Source organism: Phyllostomus discolor, chromosome 12 (genome assembly GCF_004126475.2).
Source record: "Phyllostomus discolor isolate MPI-MPIP mPhyDis1 chromosome 12, mPhyDis1.pri.v3, whole genome shotgun sequence".
Classification (NCBI taxonomy): domain Eukaryota; kingdom Metazoa; phylum Chordata; class Mammalia; order Chiroptera; family Phyllostomidae; genus Phyllostomus; species Phyllostomus discolor.
In genome coordinates, this window is record NC_040914.2 from 35,008,015 (window position 1) to 35,024,329 (window position 16,315).

The window sequence follows — 16,315 nt, forward strand, 5'->3', positions numbered from 1 at the left end:
CGAGAGATGAGGGCCCACCCTGTGGGGTGCTCCCAGCGTGCTGACACCCATTCTGCCCTCGGGGACTCCGGGGAGGGAAACAGCATCCCCTGACCACAGAATTCAGTCCAGCCCTTTTGGCTGAGCAGCACCGTGGCGGTCGGCGAGAACAAGCCCCTTCTGAACAGTGGCAGAAGGGGGCCAGGAAGACAGCAGTCAATCTGCGTTTTAAAAAAGACTGGTATGCCCTGGCTGGCGTAGCTCAGTGGATTGAGTGTAGGCTGCGAACCAAAGCATCGCAGGTTCGATTCCCAGTCAGGGCACATGCTTGGGTTGCAGGCCACGGCCCCAGCAACCGCACATTGATGTTTCTCTCTCTCTCTCTTTCTCCCTCCCTTTCCTCTCTAAAAATAAATAAATAAAATCTTTAAAAAAATTTTTTTAAAGTATTTAAAAAAAGGAGAAAGGCTGGTATGATGTGAAAGCAGCAGTGGGGACAGAGCAGTCACAAGAACGGAAGGAGCCAGGGTCCCACTTGATGGCCTCAAGGGCCATGTTTTCTAAGGGAGTCCAGCTGATCTGCAGAACGATGAACCTGACTTTAGGAAATTCAAGCTAGGGACTGAGGATGTTCAGCACAAATGTGCCTGCCTGACTTCCGTGGCGTGGACCTTGCCCATGGTCGGAAATGGCAGACCGTGGTGGAAGGTCGCGCTGACGTCAAGGCTAGTGATGGCTATTTCCTTCATCTAATCTGTGTTGGTTTTACTAAAATTAAAAAAAAAAAAAGCAATGATCAGATTCAGGACACCCCTTTGCTCAGCATCAACGGACCCACCGAATCTGGAAGATAATGGAAATCCCTGAGAGGTGAAAAGGAATCATTCGAGAGATGTGGTCCATAAGTGGACCCCAGACGTAGAAAAGGCCGGCCAGCCTATGCATCGGCTCTGTGAGGTCTTTGGTGGGGGGGGGGGGGGTTGCAGTGCTGGGTGAAGAGGCCCAGGTTTGAACTGGGGAAGCTCACGGAGCTTCATAGTCAAGGCCTCGGCTCTGGAAAACCTGCTGGGGTGAGGCAGGTGCTGACGGTGAACGTGCTGATGGATACGGGCCCCCAAGTCCAAGAATCTGTTTAAATGTTAGACTTCTAATGGTGGTGACAAATGAAAAATCCTATCTGTGAGAAAAAACAAGACTCAGTCCAACTGTTTCACATCTACACAGGAAGGTGTGGGATGATACCAGAGTGGGCAGTGGGGAGCTTCAGCTGCTCCCGGAGGATCGGCCCCGTGGGTGGGCCAGGGGACTGGTGTGGGGACAGAGCAAGGCCCCATCAGTAGAGAGACTCATGTCCCCAGTCTCAGAGCCCAATTTGGCTGGAAGAAGTTCCAAAGGAGGGGACCCCACTCTCTGGGAGGAGGTGGCTGAAGCCATCGATTTGGAGGGGTGCTTTCAGAAGAGGAACCGTGACAGCGGGACCTGGAGCAGCCGGGAAGAGAGTGAACCAGGAGGCGGCCAGAGGGCACAGAGTCGGGGGAGAGATGACCGGGGGCGGGGGCTGGACTGACAGGGTCTGGGAGCGTTCCTGGACACTGGACCTCGAGGAAGCGAGGGGGACAGCTCCGTAAGCACCAGCAGGGAAGGGGATCAGACTCCAGCAGGAGTGGGGGGAGGGAGGGAAAGGATGCAGCTCAGTGAAGTGCCCCCCAGACACCGCGCGGACCTTCCAGCTCCACAGAGCTGCCACGCCCCGTCCCAAATCCCTCTAGTTCGCTAGTAGGACACAGAGAATTTAAATTACTCCGTCATCAGGCTATATAGACACACGGTGCTCTTCTTTACCGGAGAATAAAAAAACGTCTGTGTGTTTTTTCCCCAAGGGAACAACTCAACACTCTCACAAGGTGAACGGCAATTAGGTGGCGCAGCAGCATCTCCCGCTGCGAGCACGGGGTCGTCACACCGGGTCCCCGCCCTCATCACCCAGGGGACACCTGCCCCAGGGGTGTCACTTGCGCCCACAGAGCTCGCTACCCAAACTGCAGTCCACGTGAACCTCCCCCCAGATAAACCGAGAGACTTGATGGCTCCGTGTTTAAAAGTTGGTTTTCCTCTCCAGACGGAATGCAGTTCTTCGGCTGAAAGAGGAAGAAGGAGACAAAAACCATTCTGAAAACGCCAGTTGAAAAATACTGTTCACTGGTTTATTTTTCCAAATGAGCGACAGGCTATTTACAAATGAGCAGATCTCCAACAATGGATATTAACATGGCAAGTCTATGACTGTTTGAAATCTAAATGGAAAAAAAAAAAAGTTGTTTTTTTTTGTTTTGTTTTTATTAAGGCACATTTGATCCGTGAGCTTAAAACAAACTTTCTGGTATAATGAAAGATTCATTTCACTTTTGTTCCTAAAACACGTGAGCACCAAAATTGTCAAAGAACACTTACTTAATATTTAGTAAAACAGGAAGGAATGTAAAAAAAAGGAGGTGGGGGCGGGGCAGGGGGAGCGTTTTCAAAAGGAAATCTTTGGAGATCAGTTTGCTGCAAAGGAAACACTCTAGACGCACTCCCGATACACATAAATACTAACAACTAACAGGTACTGGAGAAATGGCAGCTCTCTAAACAATGAATATTAAATAAATTAAAGGTATTTCAGATACAAAGGATAAAACAGACGGTAATTAAAGATGGAAAGGGCTAGCGCCACCAAGGTAACACAGGATGAAGAGAAGAAAAAGCAAACACATATTTTTTCCCAATACTTTCATGGGGAGGGGGAGGATGGGGTTGGTTGGTTTGTGTTTTTTTTTTTTTTTGCTTTAGTTTGCATACATTGGATTTATTACCTTAATTCCTCTTTGCCACTCAACAGACTCATATTTTTTATCCTTGAAAGGGAAGGGTCAGGAAGAAGGAAAACGCCGAATCCTTCTGGGAGCGGAACGCCAGGCCTGCACAGACCACACGAGTACCAGGGCGCCCGCGCCACCTGACGGCGCCTCCTCGCTCCCCGTGCTTTTCAAACCTCCAGGGACCTCTCCCAACGACGCGGGCACCGCTACCGCCACGTTTCCTTGTCTGACAACCGGACTGCACGACGGCTGAAACAAACTCATGGTAAAGAGAGACAAAAGGTAGAGACTGTGCATTGTTAACAGTTGCAGCGAGACAGTGCTTTGCCGCGGTAATACTTTGCAGGAACTCCCATTTTCCGCCCGGGGACGGAAGCAACAGCGGGCGGGGCCAGCGAGGCCATGAGACCACCCACCACGCAGCCACACGGCCTCCCTCGGGCGAGTTTCAAGTGGTGGCCAAGCAGGTCTGCTGCAATCGGGTTCAGGGAGGGACGTGTGTGTTCGAAGGCAAACAGGATCACATTACTGTTGTTCGAAAAGCTCATCCCCAGAAGGGGTCCTTGGTAAGAAAGTCACGTGTAAAACATAACGCTTTTGTGGGGGGGACTTCCCCAAAACGGACCGTACAAAAACAATTTCTGCAAAATAAATTAGATTAATTAAAAACGTCTCGTCCAGCGGAGCTGGGCGTCAGCCTGTCCTGGCGGAGCCGTTGTTACTGCCGCTCCTGCCGTAGCCCGGGTCGTTCTTCTCCAGCCACATCTCGGCCAGCTGCTGCGTGGACCCGTAGGTGGAGGCTTTGGACCCCACGCACATTTTGTACTGCTTGGGGTCGAGGTTGGGGTCGCAGAAGACGGGGTGGTGGATGTGGACGACGCCCACCTCTTGGCTCCTGAACGTCTTCAGGCCGGCCTGGACCACCTTGTTGAAAAGGTCCACGTCCTCCAGCCCCCAGCCCTGGATGGAGACGTCGAAGCCGCCCACGCGGACCAGGTCTCCCTTGTAGATACAGGTGATGCCGAACCCGTAGTTCCTCCAGAAGCCAGTTTTCTGGGTGAAGGCGAAGTGGTTCTCGCTGGGCGCTTTGCCACCATACACGATCTTTGGGTCGTACTGGCTGAAGATGATGGGGAAGTAGATCTGCTGGCCCAGGACGGTGTTGGCGCGGCAGCGCTGGAGGAACTCGGCGGTGAAGACGAGGTCGACGTCGCAGAAGAAGAGCAGGGACTCGTTGCGGAACTGAGAGGAGCCCACCTCGAGGGCCAGGGCCCGCGAGAACTCGCCGGACACGGGCAGGATCTGCATGTCCGCCCGCGGGTACTTGCTCCGGTAGTCCCGCATGAGCTCCACCTGCTTGGCCTTGTCCGGGTTCGAGTCGGAGTTGAACAGCAGGACGACCAGCTTCACGTTCTGGTTGGGGATGAGGCAGGCCTTCTCGAAGTTGCCCATGAACCTGGCGAACATGTCGAAGCGCCCCGACAGGGGGATGAGGATGTTGATCTTCGGCTCTTTGGCTTCCCGGTGCTCGCTCTTGGCGCCGGGCAGCTGGAAGGGCACCAGCCTCTTCAGGGAGTTGGAGAGGAAGGACAGGGAGCCGGACTCCTGGTTGATCCTGCGGGCCAGCTCGGCCGCGTCCAGCGCCTCGTGCTCCACGAACTGGATCCTGCTGAAGCTCTGCTGGAGGTAGGCGTGCCTGCGCACGGGCACCGTCATCTTCTTGCCCTTGTGCTTCTTGTACAGCAGCAGCAGGTCCAGGATGTATTCGGCCCCGTACATGGGGTTCACGCGGCGGTAGCCGTACTGGATCTCCTTGAAGTCGATGACGCGGCCCCGGGTCTTGGCATTGGCGTTGATCATCTCCATGACCTGCATGACGATGTCGTCCAGGGCCTCCCGCTGCGCCGAGTCCATGCCCCGGCGCGGTGGCTGGCCGTCCGCTGCCGAGTACAGGTGCTTGCCCGTCAGGAACTCCCACTCCAGGATCTCCTCGCGCTGGCGGGGCTGGAACCTCATGAAGGACGGGGGCACCCCGAGCTGCAGGTCCTCCTTGTGCGTCTCCGTGTTGCTGTACTTGCTCATCAGCACGATCTCGCGGTGCAGCTGGATGGTGCGGTGGCGCAGCTCGGCTATCTTGCGGCTGAGCACGTAGCTGTGCAGCCGGTACTGGTAGGGCGGGCTCTTGTTGGGGTGCAGCGTGATGGCACGGTGGATCTTGCTGTTGTGCAGGTCCCGGATGTAGCCCTTTTTGTTCTGTTCGTAATTCTCGTAGAACAGCTGCTGCATCTGTTCAGGGAGGGAGAAAAAAGAGATGGCCTTTTTAAGTGCTATGGGATGGAGCATCTCTTTATTTTTCTATTTCCATATGTACCTGCACACTTTAAGAGACCTAAATAGGAGAAATCTTTCCGTAGTCACAGCCACGAAAGACCAGAGGCCCTAGGGGAAGCACAAGAATCTACAGCAGCCCCCAGGGATTAGGAGAGCTGATTTAAGAGCTATAAACTGCATAAAGGAACAGGGCTTCCTCAATACCCAGAACTGGCCAGGATAATTCTGCAGGCAAAGAGAGTGAGGAGAAAGCTTTCCTGTGGAGAAAAGGCGTGCACATTGAAAATCCCTTTTTTAAAAAAGATTTCATTTATTTATTATCACAGAGAGGGAAAGGAGAAAGAGAGAGAAGCATCAATGTGTGGTTGCCTCTTGCATGCCCCCAATGGGGGGACCTGGCCCGCAACCCAGCCCTGTGCCCTGACTGGGAACTGAACCGGCGACCTTTTGGTTCACAGGCTGGCGCTCAACCCACTGAGCTATACCAGCCAGGGCTGAAAATCCTTTTGACGCTGGCTTGTCCCTGCAGCTTGTTCTGTGCGGGCAGGGGTGGGTCTGCCTGCTCAGCACCAGGCCACCGGCACAAAGCCTGCATGTGTGTGTGTGTGTGGGGGGGGCCTCAAGGCGCCAGGCAAGGGGCAGGCCACTCCAGGAGGCCTCACTTCCCACCCAGCTCTCCCTCTGTCCTGTGACGGGGGTTTCAGGGGGACGGACGCCTGAGGCCCCTCAGCCGAGTCGGTCTGCTCCCTCAAGTCAGACAGAGAACACACTTCACTCCCTGGGACGGACGTTCAGGTAATGGGGCATCTGAGGATGCCTGCGGAGCCTTGTGGCGCGAAGAGCACAGCTTTGCAGAGCAGGTGAAAACAGTGTCTCAGGTTGGCACCCGACAAATCAGTCCTGTTCCACCTTTTGTTCGTGTCGCTGGATACTGACTCTCGAGGGCAGTGACGTGGATTTGGACCAAGCAGTTGACTCGGCTTCAGACTCCTATTTTAAACTTTTTAAAAAAATTTCTGAGCCACTGCAGCTAACATAATAACACAAAAATCACAGAATAGCACTTTCACATCCAGTTTCCTACACCATACGACAAGGTACCAATAAATAAAGCTAGAAAAGAGTATGCAGGAGGAAAATAACTGGCAAAAACGGCCCTGAAACTTATAAAAAGGGAGCAGGGGATGCCAGCCGGGTTCTGCGCTCGCTTCCCACTGGATCCTCACGCGGCTCTCAGACGGATGAACGCCCCCTCCGGACTCCAGAGAGGAAGGCAGGAATGGAAGCCCCTCTTCACTGCCACTCCGGAATCTGCTCAGCCCCGCCCCCCGACCCAGGTGCGCATGTGCACACCGGGGAGCGGCTCCTCCCCAGGAGAGGACCGAGCAGACACCCTGACCCGGAAGTCCCAGCCTCCGGACCGGAACCCCCAGCCTCCAGACCGCGATGAGAAGTGGATGTCAGCCGTGGAAGCTGCCCAGGGCCGTGGCCTTCATCGCCAGGGCCCCGCTCCGCGCCGGACACGTTCTGGGGTGCACGATGGACAGCCGATGAGTGAATGGTAAGCAGGCGAGCCGCTCAGCACAGCAAGTGTCGAGAAACCGCTGGGCGGCTTTGCTGCCGCAGAGGGGCGCAGGGGACGGGGGCTGGCACGGCGGCAGGACCCGGTTCCTCGGACCGGGACACGTTTTACAATGTAGAAACTGGCAGCACATTTTGAAGAAAAATAATGCTTTTCCAGACTTAGGAGGCAGTTGCCCTTTGTTACTCCCCGGAAGACCGAAGACATAACGGCATGTTTTATTCTGGGCTATCGCGTCCCCCCCCCCGCCCCCCCCCCCCCCGAGGGGGGACGGCGAGCTCAGATATGCGCGCTCGGCGAAGGTTCGGGGCCCCGAGTCCCCAGACGTTTTCGGAACCCGTGGCTCGTCCCATCTCAGAGGCTGCCTGAGGCCACCACCTTCCCAGGGACGGAAGTCCGGGCCAGTTCACCTGAGACGCAGGGCGTGTGTGCTGAAGACGTCAACGAGAGAGCGTCCCGGACCTACAGGCTCGTGGGAGCCTCCCGTGCCGGGAACCAGGCAGACCGGCCGCGTGGAACTGCGGTCAGTTCCTGTCGGCACCTTCTGGCCGAGCTCCAGAGGTCTGGCTGAAAGGAGTGTTGTGTTAATATTATATACATATTTTTTAACCAAAGAAATCTACCTCGAGACAAAATTAAGTGTGCGTGTGTGTTTGGGGGAGGGAGCACATATTTCATTCAAAATAAGGCCAGGTCTATGCCCTGATGGGCTGGTGCCCCCCCCCCCCACCCCATGTCATCCCAGAACGTGTACTCAGCGCACTGATGGTGCCACGGGGCACGTGTCTCAGGCAGAGAGGCTGCCCGCCTGACCGACCGCATAGGGACATGCCCACTCTGACTTAAGGAAAATTTAAACAAACAAAATTTTTTTTAGCTTTTATTAAACGCATTGGGGTAACCCTGGTTAATCATGTTTTATAAATTTCACGAGTACAACTTTATAATACGACAGCTCTACACTCCATTCCGTGCTGGACACCGAAGTGCAATCTTCCGTCACTGTGGATCTGAACCCCCTCATCCTTGTCCCCTGACCCCCCCACCCCGGAAACATATTCTGCTGTTTGTATCTGTGAGTTTGGCTTTTTGTTTGCATGTCTGTTCATTTGTTGCTTTCAGTTTTATACCCCACGTATGAGTGGAATCATACCGTTCTTTTCCTTTTCTGCCTGACTTATCTTGCTTAGCGCAGTACTCTCGGGATCCACCTGTGGTGGCACAGATGGCAGTGTCCCACCTTTTTTACGGTCGAGGAGTGTTCCACCATATACATACGTGCCACATCTTTACCCACTCGTGCACCAAAGGTTGTTTCCACGCCTTGGCCAGTGTGAGTAGCGCTGCAATAAACATAGGGATGCACTCATCTTTACAAATAAGTGTTTTTAATTTTTTTTTTTGTAGATACTCAGAAGTGGAATTGCTGGATTGTGTGGCAGCTCCGGTCTGAATCTTTGGAGGCATTTGCCCGCTGTGTCCACAGTGGCCGCTTGGTCTTCCAGTCCCGCCCACGGCGCATAGGGGCTCCCCTTCCTCCCACATCCGCCCCGACACTTGTCATCCAGGCGGAGTGTCAGTGGGGCGTTCAGGCCAGGTGAGGGAAGGACGGTCCAGAAATCACCTGTGGCTCACGCAAGGGAGGCGGGAGAGGCGCAACGGGGAAGCCGCTGCTGGGTGTCTGGTCCAAGAGTCTCCGGCTCCCTGGCTGCACCTCCTGGGCAGCCCCGGCTGTGGGCCGTGAGCGCATAGCACCCCTCCCTCAGCCTGCCACCCCCGCTTTGCACCCATATCCCAAGCCACCCCTTCCACCCACCCCTTTCCACCGAGTGGGCTCAGCACTTTTGGACCTCATCTCCGCCTTTGTTGGGACTGTGGGTGCTTGCACTTGAGTTCGGAAATCCTTCGTAAAATTCCTCAGATTCTCTTTCTTAGTTTGTTTTTTACCTTGACGGGTTTCTAGCTTTCTCTGCTTGTCGCTTGGGTTTCCCTGACCTTTTTGCTTTTCTTTCCACACACCCGGCTGGCGTCAGGAGGCATGCTGAGGGGTGAGATGATGTTGACCGCTTGGCTCGTGGGCCCTCGAACGAGAAAGGGCTGGATCGGGCTGGATCGTGAGGCTGAACACCCGCACCTCCCGCCTTCCGTCCCTCCTGCTGTCCTGTTACGGCAAATCTGCTGCCAACGACGGCATTGCCCGTGACGCAGGTAAGACTTGATTTCTGAGCTCCGGGCAACTTCCTGGATTCCACAGGACTGCAGTCGCTACGCCTTAAGTGGTATGATCGGTATGATCGTGTGACTAAGGCAAGTGTTTAGTGATTTCCTGGTTACAAAAATGAAACTGCTGTTTCTCTGGAAGGAAGTTTAGAATGTAACAATTTAAGAAAAATAAAGGTTAAGAAGTAAAGACTTTACAGAGACATTTATTACTTTTATGCAGATACTAAGTTGTGAGACCTTGCGCGAGTCACTTGAATTTGCTGGGTCTCAAGTTTTCTGAGTGACAGAATGACTGTTTTGTGCTAGAGGTTCCTTCGACATAAAGAATTTTAAGATCTCATGTGCTGATCCTAGGGTCAGACACCCTGGACTCCCAAGTCTTGCCCTGATGTCCTTCTGCCCATCCTTAAGGATGCGGTTGGAGGCGTTACATTATAACACTAACGGGGCTCTGCCCTCACTGGGTGGAATGCATCTGCAGCAGGAGAGAGTATTATCCACATGTGTCCCCACGAACTGTTTCCAGCCTATAAACGCAAACCTCCGAATGTGCTATGAATAAAAGTGGTTTAAGGATATGAGATCCGTTAACAGTTCATTTTAATAACTGCAGGGGCATCACAAATATGTAAAGGTTTTTTGTTATAAAGCATTTCAGAAATCCCCAATGTGGCATATTCTTTGGGAGAAGATCACAAAATGGGAAGCTGAGAAGTAACTGCAGAAGAAGACACAAATGAAGACATACGGACCATTTAATCATCATGAGGTTTTTCCTTGCTTTTAACACAGGGAAGGAGATTTTCTGAGATGCACTCATGGCGAGGGGTGGTTTCATTTAGTATCCGGTGTCCGTAAACGAGTCCTGACTTTTGTTCTAGAAAGGGCCCCCCGAGTCCTGGACTCCGCAGAAGCCCCCCCCCCCCATTCTGTGAGATATCCCAGGATGCTGAGTCATTCCAAGGCGAAGTGGAGGGGGGGCTCATAAAAGTCAGGGTCACACCATTCCCAGGACCGGCTCAGCCCCAGCTGGGAGCAACCACTCCCGCCCCACAGCTAATCTCCCGTGAACAAATGCCTTCCACGGTCTCCATTAGCAAACGTCCTTCTCTTTCCGGCGGGGAAGCCAACACTCCCATTAAAGCTGTGGTTCTCCCTGGGAACCACCTGCCGTCAGGCCCACCATTAAATCCACGTTCCAGCCACCTCCACGGACTGTCACTGCCCCAGCTCGATATCTATTTCTAATTCTGATTCGCACAGCACCACAGTGCATTGTAGAGAATCTGCTCTCTTATCTTTTGGTCCCGGAAACGACCTCTAAGAAAACACAGCTGCCTGAATGTCAGAAGACCCATTGTAACTGGCGGTAGTTTCATAACAACCATATTCGCAAGTTTTAAGTATTTAAATCAATGTTCTCATGCCCCTGTTGGCAAGGATTCCATATAATCGATTGCACGAGGACCTCCTGAGATGTGAGGGGGAATCGGTTAATAATGAGGCCGAGGCCTCGAGCGTGAAGTGGGCCTGTCCCCGGCTCTCAGGGCCCGTGGTGACCCCCAGATGTCCCTAGGAGGTCTCTCCTCATTAGTTTTGTGTAGGCTTTGCCAATTTTCATCCAATTAGGCTCAAGGATTAGCGGCTTTGTATTTGAAAGACCCCATTCAAAAAAGTAAACTTTTGTGGCAATTAAGCTGGGTCTCTAGTGGCGAAAATGAGAACTGCCCATGTGTGTCTTGACGGGTTAGTGTCAAATTCTGCAATCCAAATACCTTTCAGAAAGGTCTGAAGCATTTCACAATAAATTGAGAACGAAGCGTGGCAAAGGGAAACAAAAACCGCCGGTAGGAGCTCCAGCCTTGCACACACGACCGTCTGAGCAGCGATCAAGCGGAAATCGAGTTTGCAGGTGAATGTCGCGGATCTGCATGGCCGACCGCAGCAGCGAAAGGAGAGAGCCCGGCGCCGTGGCAGAAAACTGCCTAAACCCCCCCTCCCTGCTTGTTACCAACGTGCGACCTTGGGGAGTCACGCTGGCTTCCTGGCCAGCACCTGCTCCAGTCTTTCCCTGTGGACACGCCAACGTGGCGGCACACTGAAGAACGAATGGGTGCACGCAGGACTATCTTCCGGCAAAGTCCTGCGCAGACGTGGCACCAGAGACGGAACGCTCATGTGAAAGGCAGGGGAACCTGGAACAGGCATGTACGGAGAAGAGAGGCAAGGCACGCACAGGACGTCAGGCCTGGGGGTGGGCACCAGGGCCTCCAGGCAGGGTCTCTGTACAGGCGTCTCACTGACTGGCCCGCAACGCAGGTGATGTCGTAGCGCGGGTCACCAACATCTCCCTGAAGCCGACAGGCCCTTCCCATGTGCTCCTTCCCTCCTTCCATCCCATGAGGCAGTTCTAGGGCTTCCTGAATTTTAGAAACTGGGAGGCTTGAGTCTCCGTGTTTGGTGATGTGCCCGGTGCCCCACCGTCACTCGGCAGCTGGACCGGAGCTGGCCCTCGGCTCCAGTTCTGGGCTCCTGGAGGGGGTCCCCCCCAGGCAGGCGCTGCCCAGGGCACAGGGCACATGCTGAGGCCGGGATCCCCCAGGCCAGGGCAGGGCCAGGCCAGGCAGTTCACTCGGAACCAGTAACGCGTGAGGAAGCCACGTGGGGAGACAGCAGAGAGGGGGTGCTGTGGTCAGACCCCTGGGTCGGGGATGGCCTGTCTGCCCGGGGGGACATCTGAGCAGAGCCTTAGGGACGCAAGGGGTTATAAAAGCGGTTGTGCTCTCTCTAGAACATTCATTTCTTCATCAAATATGACTCACCTGCTGGGTGCAAGGGCCCCACGTGGGAGCAAGGAGCAGGCCCCAGGGCTGGGCCCCCCGGCCTGGAGCTCTCTGGCCCCGGCAACCTGCGCACCCTACCACCTCCGCTCACGCCGAGTGTGTGGCGTGGCCACTTGTGAGTCTGGGGTTAGATAACGCAGGGTGTTTGCACCCGCATGTGTGTGGGGGTGTGCGTGCATCTATATTGACGGCATAGCCCAGAAGAAAGGTTTCAAAGCTGGAAACATCACCCCCCCCCCACCCCCGCGTCTTCCTGGGCAAGTGTGTCAACCCTGTGGAATCCGATTCTGGTCAGAGACCGCACCAGTGCCAGCGGGAGAGCGGGCAAGTCCCCTGCTACGGTGGCACGGCACAGACATTCCTGGCGACAGCACCATTTTCCACACTGGGGTGGCGAGGACTTTCAGGAACCGTCACTTCCTGAGAAAACCCGCTCTCCTGGCCCTGGAGAGCGCAGCAGGGCCCCGCTGGCTTGGTGAGCAGGTGCGGGCACCGAGTCTTAGCCCTGGGGGGCGGAGGGTAGAGGGTGGGGGCGGGGGGAGGCAGGGTGCCGGACAGCAAGGGTCACTCCAGGGAAGGTGTCTCCTGCTCAGGCACGGGTTTCCACACCTCGCTCTCCACCCACTTCCTTCCCCTCTGCTTACTGACAGTCAGCAGCTGGCAGCCGCCCCGCCTTGGCCCGGCCCCAGAGCGAAGCGGGATCCAAATGCCCGCCTGGCTGTCTTTTCAAGTGGAAATGACTCACAAGAACTGAGCAACTTCCCCCTGGTGCCCTCCGGATGCAGAGACTGCGCCGTGGGCAGGAAAGCCATTACTGGTTCCAGTCCTTAAGTCATCTTCTAAGTTAGCAAAGTGGAAAGAAAGCCATTCCGACATAGAGGCGAGGATGACTTTTGTTTTATTACTTAACACTTAGGCACGGGCTGCGAGGACTCGAAACTGAAAGTACACAGAACGAAAAAGTTCCTTCAAGGAAAGGCCAGCTCAGCTCTTTAAATGGGTGTACTCCCCCAGATGTCACGGGGGGCGGCTCGGAGGAGAAACAACTGAGCAGGCTAGGGGACACAATAACCCGTTCTCACTAGGGCACTTGAAATGACCTCTCGGTTAATCTCGCTCTGAGCCCCCTAGGGACTACATAGCCACTGGCGTTGCTCCTATGTTCTTTCCCCCGTCTCACATTCTGCACCAGTAAACGCAGCTAAGAAGCATGCACCAGGGAAAGAACCGGGAGAACTGCCTCCAGACATCGGCTGCAGTGGGGTTTCATCGGTCACAGCCGGGAAGCCGGAACTCTCCCCCGCTGCTTGGACAGGAGGATCACCGCACACACTAGGGCCCCCAGCCCCCGCAGGGGAGCCCCGCTTTCTAACCTTGCCTCTATTTCCGACTCCAGTCACCACCCCGACGGTGTGTGCCCCTGGCAGGCTGGGACAACCCAGGAAGGCGGGGGCGGGGGAACTCCTGGGGCCTGTACAGAGTCACGATTCTATTTTTAAGAACACACATCTGAAAAGGCTGCCGAGAAAGATAAGATCTCCTCTATTTCTTTGCCTCCGCGCTTCATGCCGAGTCCCCGGTCTGCGTCTTCTAAGGAAGACGGGCTACCGCGAGATAAAGGGGGCTTCTCGGGTCAAGTGTAGACTCAGCCCACTGCGTGTCGTGACTCTGTCCTGTCAGCCATGTGATTCTGAAAATGCCATCCTGTAACCATATTCCAATCACGTATAATGACGATTTTTAAACTTTTATTGCAAAGTAATATCCATTCATTACAGAGTGCTGAGAGGATTAAGACTTGCTTATAACATTGAAATAGTTCGGTCCTGAGGTACACATTCACACCTAAGGTACATAAGAAACTTTGATACACTGTGCAAACTACAGTGTTCATAAACTTCCTGGCACAGTAAGTCCTCGCTTAACACCGTCGGCAGGCCCCGCAACTTAAAGCAAGAGGACGCATAACAAAGCCAGTTTTATCACAGGCTAATCGATACGAGCAAGGATCAGAAGTCCCTGGAGGTCACCATGAAGCGACATTGAATGGGACGACGTCACTCGAGGACCTGCTGCAGACCACAGCTGGGTGGCAGTGCTACTCTGACCACCTTCCTGACTGGAAATAGTTAACAGCACGCCCTGAAGAAAGCCGGGCCACGCTACTCCTGGTCGGCCAGGACCTTAGCCAAAGAAAAAGACACAGTAACGTCGTATAAGCCACAAGAAAAGCAAACACTGACATACTCTCTTAACCCAAGTTAGTCAACAGAAATTATGTACCAAGACACCAAGCAAGTGAACGTGTGAAATAAGCACACTCTGTAGCTAAACCGCGTGACACTTAGGAAGCCCCATAAGGACGAGCTACACTAGAAGAAACGGAAACTCTTTTCTTTCCCAGCCTCGGGGCCGGGCCTTTCCTAAGGTCCCATCCTGACGGTGACTCGTCCTGATGGCAAGGCCGGCAGCCACCACACGGGCTGCGACGCTGCACAGCACAGGAGAGCGGGAAGCCTCACTACCCAGCGCGCATGTTCACCGACAGGAAGCAGGACATCCCAGGTCCAACAGAACGTGGATTCCATTCTTACTGCCCTGCAAACTGCCTCAGGGTTCAACGGATGTCAAAATCCTTGAGAAACGCCCACCACACTGGAATGTCACCAACGAGTGTGGCAGGTAAACTCTGACACCATAAACTACGGAACAGTTAGCCCACATGATTGATACAAGCTGTCAGTTCAATGGGAATGCCCTGATTTCTTTTCAAGTCCATTGTCTTACTCGCTATCAATGTTACACTGGGTGTAGGTGACCCTAGTGATTCATCACGATGCCCAGGCATATTCCCAGGACACAAAGAAGCAATGCATGTTTAGTTTTAATTATTTAGTCTTTGTTGTAGCTTATCCACAAATAATGTATCTATGCAAGTACTCAAGAACCACAAACGTTGCTTTAGTACTTCCCAAAGGTGGTGGCATTATTGCAATTTGAGATTCTCCCTCAAATCACTGATACGTTCTGACAGCAAGCCCATTAACCATATTCCTTCTTTACACACCAGGTTAAGTTTGATAACTAATAATGAGGACTTTCTGTGCTCCCCAAATGCCAGCTTAATCACAAACACACCCCCAGGGTTGGTGTTAGGGTAGGGCAAAGCTAAAATCTGTACAATATCCACTTGAAGGGAGAGACCCTTGGGGAAACTTCCCATCTGGACTGATCTGTGACGTTTCATACTATGTTTTGAGAATGTTCCCAAGTCCTTATGTCCTTTTATTTCAGCCAGAATGATTTTCCGGGAGAGGAAAACATGGGTGAGTACCTACGGACACCCCAAATCACGGCATTTATATAAATTTAAATTCCAAGGGCACCGTGCAATGCAGCAAGCACAAAACCCAAACCCAGACTGGAACACACGGAGGACCAGTGACTAACAGGCAGTGGCTCTCGCCAGTGGAGATGCTCGTCACCAGCCTGATCGCTATCTGGATCTCAAGCTGGCCGCTTCTTAGCCCCCGAGGTTATTAAATTGCCCTGGCATTTCTGTTTCTCGGCGGTCCACCTCAGTGCACTGTCGTCGTTTCCCAAAGTGACGTTCAGCCGCCCGACGCTTGTGACCTGGGAAACCGGAGCCCAACTCCACAGTTAGTGCGCTCTGGACGGAAAGACTTCTTTCAGTCCTGCGGCACAGACAGTGTGACCTGGTCACTGTGGTGACAGACAAGGGCCTGGCTCCGGCCACCGTCCTATCCAGTTAGGTGTGACCCACGGTCTCCGATGTGCGTGGAGCCAGGCGAGCCCCCTCCAGCTGGGGCCTCCTGGGGGCTTCCCGGGTCCCCGGCACGGGCCCCACGGCCACACCGTGGTGGACGGTGCGCAGGCGACTCTGGGGAAGCAGAACGGAACAGAAAGGCTGGGTCCCCAGACGACTGAGGGGACGGAGTCCCCGCCGCACCGGACGGTTGTCACCGGAGAGAGACAATGCTGTTGACCTGCATGGTGGGTCTCAGGGGTCTGCTGGAGTGTGTAGCCCTTGCCACACGCTCGTCCATCATGCATCTGCCCGCTGTAGGCAACGCCTGGACCGATGACTGGACCACGATTTCAGCGCCACTCTGAGGGGCGACCTCTCACAGGGAAGGCAGAGCGACACCTCCTCTCGGAGCAGTACTGCTGTGCATTTCATTCCCCATAACCTCGCGGCAGCCCTGAGTACGGTTCCCACTTGACCGAGAGCCGGCCCGCCTGACGAGGAAACAGCGAGTGGAGACCTGAAACCCTCGTGTCTGTAACTAGAGCAGAGGCTGGTAAACGCGGGCCCTCGGGCTCAAGCGGGCAGCCACTTGCTAAAAGTACTTTTGGAGCAGAGCCACGCTCCATCTGTTTGTGGCTGCTTTCGCTGGGACGGGGACCCCGGGGCCCACAGAACTTAAAACACCTCCAGTCTGGCCCCCGACAGGAAAGGCCCAGGGGCCCCCAGA

At 54.3% G+C, this 16,315-nt stretch overlaps 1 protein-coding gene across 1 annotated transcript in view; it reads right to left on the reverse strand.

Moving 5' to 3' along the window:
- Positions 1-2,161: 2,161 nt before the first annotated feature.
- Positions 2,162-16,315, reverse strand: part of CHSY1 (chondroitin sulfate synthase 1) — a 46,382-nt gene continuing 32,228 nt past the window's right edge. The window contains exon 3 of the mRNA XM_036012952.1: positions 2,162-5,126. Within this exon, the coding sequence (XP_035868845.1) occupies positions 3,534-5,126 (1,593 nt within the window). The 3' untranslated portion in view covers positions 2,162-3,533. The remainder of the gene's footprint in view (positions 5,127-16,315) is intronic.